At 44.2% G+C, this 8,028-nt stretch overlaps 1 protein-coding gene across 2 annotated transcripts; it reads right to left on the bottom strand.

Moving 5' to 3' along the window:
* Positions 1–510: 510 nt before the first annotated feature.
* On the bottom strand, positions 511–7,401 carry LOC122762823 (equilibrative nucleoside transporter 1-like). 2 transcript variants are annotated; one of them, XM_044018005.1, is made up of 8 exons: positions 7,253–7,401; positions 5,994–6,083; positions 4,514–4,595; positions 4,142–4,338; positions 3,718–3,857; positions 2,214–2,348; positions 2,013–2,110; positions 511–918 (listed from the first exon to the last, which is right to left on the bottom strand). In XM_044018005.1, exons 4-8 carry the CDS (start codon positions 4,279–4,281, stop codon positions 769–771), a joined length of 663 nt encoding a protein of 220 aa, XP_043873940.1. In that variant the 5' UTR covers positions 4,282–4,338; positions 4,514–4,595; positions 5,994–6,083; positions 7,253–7,401; the 3' UTR covers positions 511–768. The 2 variants fall into 2 exon arrangements, with proteins under 2 accessions (XP_043873940.1, XP_043873939.1); XM_044018004.1 differs by having other exon boundaries at positions 4,142–4,314.
* Between the last annotated feature and the right edge of the window lie 627 nt (positions 7,402–8,028).

The following is an 8,028-nucleotide window of genomic DNA, read 5'->3' as shown; positions in this document are numbered from 1 at the left end:
CGTTGCCACACACACGCATCATCTACCATGTGTTTTGAGTAATTTCACCAATTTTGAGTTTGATATGATGAACTCTGTAAAAGTTATTACCGAAATCGTAACATTTTTGTATTTTCTGTTACCACCAGGAGGTGCTGTTTTCAAAATGTACAGTTTTTGCATAGACGTCTTCAGCCATGGTCCATCATCAACCCTAGCAAATTGGGATGGGACCTTCTATCGCAAAGTTATAAGAGTTTTGTTGCCTGTGGCGAAAAATTGAAATTTTTGACAACTTTGCCGCCCCCCGTTCTCCTACACCATGTGACGTTTTAAACAACTTTTGATAACTTTAGATCCTTAACTTGTCCACAGTGACCTCACCAAGTTTAAAGGTGATCCCATGAAAGCTGTAGGACAAGTTTGTTCACATACCATTGCTGCAATATGGCCTAAATTGCCTCTGTTTTGGCGTGTAATCCAAGATGGTGGCCTTCCTGTAGGATTCACAGGGAAGTGGTCACTGACTTTTTTGACCGTCCCCACCTAATGAACATGTGCACTAAGTTTCGTTCATGTACATTAAACCCGACAGCAGATGATCTAACACAAGTTTTTTGCGTCAGCTTTTAGCCCCACCCAGAGCCGGATTAACGCAAAGGCAAACTAGGCATGTGCCTAGGGCCCAATTGGCAGGGGGCCCAGACAGAGGGACAATCAAAACCTTGGTCTGGACTTGGTCTGCGTTTCAAGACAATTTACGCTCCTCGTCCCGATGACGTGACGCTGTCAGGGCGTTCTGAGGACAGTCTGCTCCGATCGACAGTCGTGCTGGGGGCAGGCGGGTGGGAGAAGCCGCAGCGAGTGCACATGTCCGCGGCGCGGTCCGGGCGAGGGTTCGCTGTAAACCACCTTCGCCCCGAGCCCTTCCAAGCCGATCTAGAGTCAGTCGCGGCGCACCACCGGCAGAGGAAATTTCATGTCAAACTTACTGTATGTGTGACACTGCACTATAGAAATGACTGAAACGTGACTAAAACTAATAAGTGTGTTAGTCCAAAAGACTAAAACTAAGACTCAATCTAGAATGGCTTCCAAAAACAACACTGCACAGTTCACCATCCAGACCAGTGGAGAAAACTGCTGAACAGTCCAGACCAGGAGCTGAGCTGCTGAGTGTTGAATACTTGAAAATGGAAGAGAGGTGATGCTTGTCCATGAAAATAAACCTCTTTACCACGACAGCAGTTTCTCTTACTGCAAATCTTATTGGTCTTTGTATATTTGACTACTTATTAAACTATTCAATTTAATCAACACATTTAATTAGGATTTTCTGCAAAATGCAATAGCTTACAACATTTATCTTATTTTCTCTGTTTACATAGCAATGCTGACACCTATTGGTGATTTACTGGTACTACTGCCTTAACAATGACACTCGCAATGGCTAAGATAAGGATAATTTAATAGCATTTAATAGAGCCTTGTAGTAACGTATAAATACGGTAATAAAAATAAAAAAATAGTCTGATAGACTATTTATAGACCTTATTTTGGCATACAAAGAACCAACTCGTAACCAAAGACTACGCTATGTAAAATGTGAATTGACTTTCATTAGTAACTTTGGTAACTTTCAGATTTCAATTCATAAATGAAATCGATGGAGGGGGGCCCAAAAAATATTTATTTCTGCCTAGTATAGTCCATTTATTTAATCCGGCTCTGGCCCCGCCCACTTTAATTTTTTGCCACACATTCCCCCGAAACACTAATATACGTAATTTTACACCAGGTCTGATGTGGTTGAAAAATTTGGTGAGTTTTGATTCATTTCGAGGAAGAATAATAAGAAGAACTCTTACGATTACAATAGGGTTTTTGCAACCTTGTTGCTTGAACCCTAATCATCTGTTTTCTTCTTCCTGCCACTTAAATGTGTCCATCTTTGTCCTCACAAGACATTTGTCCTTTGTAGAGTTTCTGTATTTAAATCCCACACAGAGACGGACGGACAGATAAATAGTTACCAGTCTCGGCAGCAGCACATATGAGAGCAGAGACAAAGAAACAACGACACAGGCTGTGATGAAATAACCAAATGCTGCTTCATGAAGTTCAGATCCACCTGCAGGAGGAAACAAGGAAACAAGGAAAGAAGAAAGGTAAGAAGTGAGAAAAGAGATACATCAATAAGACAAAATGAGATTTTTATAAATTCTTCAGCAGACTTGCGATGGCGCAGATCATTGCGAAGGCAGCGAAGGTTCCAGCGAGTCCTTGACCGCTCATGATCGGAGTCGTGTAAGAACCAGACAATAAAGCTGCCATCCCAAAGAGACTGCCCTGTAACACCGCCCCACAGGCTGTCAACACACAAACAAACAAACAAACAAACAAACATGTTCACTCTCAACTAACAAACAAACATGTTCACTCTGATAAGTGTCTGTTAAGTGTTACATGTTAAGTATATTATTAGTAGTATTAGTAGTAGTAGTATATTGTTAGTAGTAGTATTAGTAGTACTAATATACTACTAATACAACTAATAATATACTACTTCTACTAATAATAATAATAATAATAATAATATACTACTAATAATAATAATACTTATAATACTAATAATATACTACTACTAATATTACTAATAATATACTACTACTACCCCTAACCCAGTGGTTTTCTGTCAGACAGAAATTTTTTCACGCCCCCCCGAATCAAAATACAGTTGAGAACATTTTTTATTTATTTATCTGTATAAACTTCTGTATGAGTTGTCCTGCCCTGCCTCTCACGCCCCCCCGGCACCTCACCACGCCCCACCAGGGGGGCCCGCCCCACTATTTGAGAAGTACTGCCTTAACCCTAAACCAGAGGATCTAGGGACAGAAGGTCTAAGAACCGAGAGATTAAGAACAGAGGGTCTGAGGACAGATGGTCTAAGGACAGAGGTTATAAGAACAGAGGGTCTAAGAACAGGGGGGTCTAAGGACAGTGGGTCTAAAGACAGAGAGTCTAAGAACAGAGGGTTTCAGGACAGGTGGTTTAAGAACAGAGAGTCTAAGAACAGAGGGTTTCAGGACAGGTGGTTTTAAGAACAGAGGGTCAAAGGACAGAGGGTTTAAGGACAGATGGTTTAAGAACAGAGGGTCTTAGGACAGAGGCCTAGAACAGAGGGTTTCAGGACAGATGGTTTAAGAACAGAGGGTATAAGGACAGAGGGTCTAAGGACAGAGGGTTTAAGGACAGATGGTTTAAGAACAGAGGGTCTAAGGACAGAGGGCCTAAGAACAGAGGGTTTCAGGACAGATGGTTTAAGAACAGAGGGTCTAGGACAGATGGTTTTAGAACAGGGGTCTAAGGACAGATGGTTTTAGAACAAAGGGTCTAAGGACAGGGCCTAAGAACCGAGGGTTTCAGGACAGATGGTTTAAGAACAGAGGGTCTAAGGACAGATGGTTTAAGAACAAAGGGTCTAAGGACAGAGGGCCTAAGAACCGAGGGTTTCAGGACAGATGGTTTAAGAACAGAGGGTAGAAGGACAGAGGGTCTAAGGACAAAGGTTGTCACTGCTGTACAGACTGTGAAGGGATTGGTCACTGGACTTTGTAACAGTTTCTGTCTCATCAAATCTGTATTTGGACTGTGGGAGGAAACCAGAGAACACAGAGAACCCACCATGTGCAAAAGATCTCTGATATTTGTAAACAAATAAACAAACAGACTCACAGTTGATGATGACGATCTTCACCATAGTGATGATGAAGAATGGTAATGGTTCCAGAGGAACTTTAACCAGGACAGTGGTGACCATGAAGACGGACATGATGATGACTAAACTACCCATGACACGCAGACGCTGAGACACCCTGTCAGGACAAGATGAAACATTTATGTGTGCAGATACATGGGCAGAAAAGTGTGTGTACTTGTACTCACAGGTACACACACTCAGTGAGTACTTTTACTCACTGAGTGTGTACTTTTACTCACTGAGTGCGTACATTTACTCACAGAGTGTATTTGTACTCACAGGGTGTATTTGTACTCACACAGAGTGTATTTGTACTCACAGGTGTGTACTTGTACTCACAGGTGTGTACTTGTACTCACAGGGTGTATTTGTACTCACACAGAGTGTATTTGTACTCACAGAGTGTGTAGTAGAGAGTTGAGACAGGTGAACAGCAGCAGAGGCATCATCGCACACAGAGTCATCACATTATTAAATTTCTCCTCCAGAATGCTACGATGTTCAGCTGCCGCCTCCGTCTGATTGGCTGATGCATCCATGGGTGTGGTTTCTTTCAGACGACTTGTGAAGTACTAAAGACAAAGAGGGGGCGGAGCCTGCTGGGATTCGTTGTTAGGTCATTTTAAATCAGCTTCTACACACTTCCTGTTCCTTTTACTTCATTTTGTTGTATTATATAGTATAATGTATATTATATATAATGTATCAATAAAGTTTTACCTATTTTCAAAACAAAACCTGGTTCATATAGAAATATACAGGATGTGTTACCATGGTAGCAGTCATGAAGAAGTTCCACGGCAGCAGAGTCCCCAATCCAAGAAGAAAGAAGATCATCCACACCCCATAATACCTTGTGAACACAGACACACACACACACACGCACATACACACATGCACGCGCACACACACACACACACACATGTACACACACACACATGCAGACAGACATACACATGAACATGAACCCTTTAGAATCTTCTTTAGTTCTGAAGACCAGGGGAGGACATGAAGACCAGGGGAGGACATGAAAATCAATTTGCATCAGAACAGAAGCACATGAAATCAGGGTGATATGAAGACCAGGGGAGGGAAGACCAGGGGAGGACAGAAGAACAGGAGGACATGAAGACATGAAGACCAGGAGGACATGACAGGGCACATGAAGACCAGGGGATGGGCATGAAGACCAGTGGAGGACATGAAGACATGAGACAGTCATGAAGAATCCAGGAGTGAAGACCAGTGGAGGACATAAAGACCAGGAGGAGAAGGCCAGTACCAGAACATGACCAGGTGAACATGAGGACCAGTGGAGGACATGAAGACAGGAGAACATGAGGACCAGTGGAGGACATGAAGACCAGGGGAACATGCAGAAGACCCAGGGGGAGACCAGGAGAACATGAAGACCAGTGGAGGACATGAAGACCAGGGAGGATGTACCAGGAGGATGTGAAGACCAGTGGAGGACATAAAGACCAGGAGGACATGAAGGAGAACAATACCAGGTGAACATGAGGACCAGTGGAGGACATGAAGACAAGGAGAACATGAGGACCAGTGGAGACCATGAGGACCAGTGGAGGACATGAAGACCAGGGAATGAAGACCAGGGGACATGAAGACCAGGAGGACATGAAGGCCAGGAGAACATGAAGACCAGTGGAGGAAGACCAGTGGAGACCAGGAGACATCATGAGGACCAGTGGAGGACATGAAGACAAGGAGAACATGAGGACCAGTGGAGGGACAAGGAGAACTTGAGGACCAGTGGAGGACATGAAGACCAGGAGAACATGAGGACCAGTGGAGGACATGAAGACCAGGAGGACATGAAGACCAGGGAACATGAAGACCAGGAGGACATGAAGGCCAGGAGAACATGAAGAGGAGGATGTGAAGACCAGGAGGACATAAACCAGGAGAACATGAAGACCAGTGGAGGACATGAAGACCAGGAGGATATAAAGACCAGACCAGGAGGACATGAAGACCAGGAGAACATGAAGACCAGGAGGACATTAAGCCCAGGGCAAGACATGAAGACCAGACGCACTGCTGCGTGTTGTTAACTAAATTTGACTCTTAAGTTTCCCAAATAAGGAACAATATTAAGAAAAAACTGTGGTGTTCTCCAGCGCCCCCTATGAACTGAGCTGATGACAGCAGAGACAAGTGTAAGTGTTAATCATCTGTGAAGACTTTTCATCACTTCACAACAACATAAATATGAATGAAAGAATCTCACTTGTCTTTGGGTGAATCAGCAACAGCAGACATTGTCTTCTGAGACATGTTCTGTCCTCTGAGACAAGATCTGTCCTCTGAAGACAACGATCTATGAGACAAAGTTTAAACAATTCAGTTTCATATACCCTATACGTATTTTATATACTGTATATATATGTACTGTATATTTGTATATATTTATGCACACTAAAACAAAGCAACTGAGATGTGTTGTGATGACGCTCTTGGATTCTGTCCAAGATCAGTTCAGAACGCCAATAAACGGCTCCGACAAGATGTGAGTTCACAGTGGAACAGAACCTATTTAATGATACTGATAGTGAAACACGGCTGCATACAGCGCAGATAATGAACTCCCTGCGACATTCACTCAGATCCTCTTCATGGCAACTGAACTTGATCCTCGTCATAAAGATCATAGCGTGGAGAGAAATGATCTTGGCTGCTTTGGATACAGAGAAGAGATAAAAGGCTGGTCTGATATGTTCATGAGATCCTCCTAAATATTGTTCATAAATTCTTAATAATTAATTTATTCTTTGAATATTAATCTATATAATTGCAAAGCCTTGACTTTAGTGAGGTAAGTAAACTCAGTTCCAACCATAACAACACAATAACATAAAAAAAAAAAACATGGTACAGAATCGGCAGAATCATTTCTTTCTGTGTTTTGGTTTCAGTTTTCAGCCAACAATATTCATTTTGCTGCATTTCTAATATACTGTATATCTAGGCAGTCACTTGTGTCCGAGCAGTCATTCCATATCAGATCCTTTGGGTCTCAGTCATTGTTGTTCAGGGGGGCAACGGTGTTTGATGTGGTTGTTCAAGCCCAGAGCAGAAGAGTCAGCGACACTTTGTGCAGGGCGGGGTGGGCGGTGAGTGAGGAAGGAGAAGCTGCTCTTTGCTTTGTTTTCTTCTGACCTCTACCTCACAATGTTGTTCATACTCCATGCAGTCTGTTTCCTGAATGTTGGTACGCCTCGCTCAGTGTGGACCTCGGCGAGGGTCCATGCTCCTGCTACGTTTGGGGGCTCCTCGGGATCTTGTGCCGGATTCAAGTTGTGAGAACAGGATCTGGCAAGGGAGTCGGGTTGTGGCACGAATCCTGTTGTGAAATCTATACTATTTTCATGTTCACATTAACCACTGAATAAAAGCAGATTTATATTAAATATAGAACCTTTTTATAAAAAATAACACACACATACTAAACTCTCTGTTTTCCTGTTTTGATTGAATAAAATTTTTTACCTTCAGTGTTTGCTCAGGTAAACTTCCTGGTGAATAAACTTCCCAAGTGTCTCTCGTGTTCCCTGGTGTCCCTGGTGTCCCTGTAGTCTGTGGTGTCCCTGTCGTCTCTGGAGTCTGTGGTGTCCCTGTAGTCTCTGGAGTCTGTGGTGTGTCCCTGGAGTGCCTGGTGTCCCTGGTGTCCCTGAGTCTGTGGTGTCCCTGTGTCTCTGGAGTCTGTGGTGTCCCTGTAGTCTCTGGAGTCTGTGGGTGTCCTCCCTGGTGTCCCTGGAGTCCTGGAGTCTGTGGTGTCTCTGGTGTCCCTGGAGTCTCTGGAGTCTGTGGTGTCCCTGGTGTCCCTGTCCCTGGTGTCCCTGGTGTCCCTGGTGGTGGTCCCTGGAGTCTGTGGTGTCCCTGAGTGTGTGGAAGTCTCTGGGTCTGTGTGTGGTGTCTCTGGTCTCCCTGTAGTCCTGGAGTCTGTGGTGTCCCTGGTGTCCCTGGTGTCCCTGGTGTCCCTGTCTCTGGAGTCTGTGGTGTCCCTGGTGTGCTGGTGTCCCTGGAGTCTGTGGTGTCCCTGTGTCTCTGGTGTCCTGAAGTCTCTGGAGTCTGTGGTGTCCCTGGTGTCTCTGGTGTCTCTGGTGTCCCTGTAGTCTCTGGAGTCTGTGGTGTCGTCCTGACGAGTGTTGGAGTGTTGAGCTCTTGTTCCCCTCAGTCGCTGTCGTCTCAGTGATTGTGGAATCTTCCTCTTTCTTTCCTCGTGTGTCTCACGTGTTTGTGCCATTTCAGCAGAATCCCATTTC

The sequence above is a fragment of the Solea senegalensis genome, unplaced genomic scaffold (assembly GCF_019176455.1).
Source record: "Solea senegalensis isolate Sse05_10M unplaced genomic scaffold, IFAPA_SoseM_1 scf7180000016112, whole genome shotgun sequence".
Lineage (NCBI taxonomy): Eukaryota > Metazoa > Chordata > Actinopteri > Pleuronectiformes > Soleidae > Solea > Solea senegalensis.
The sequence above is the reverse complement of the archived record's forward strand: the minus strand, read 5'-3'. Positions and strand labels throughout refer to the sequence as shown.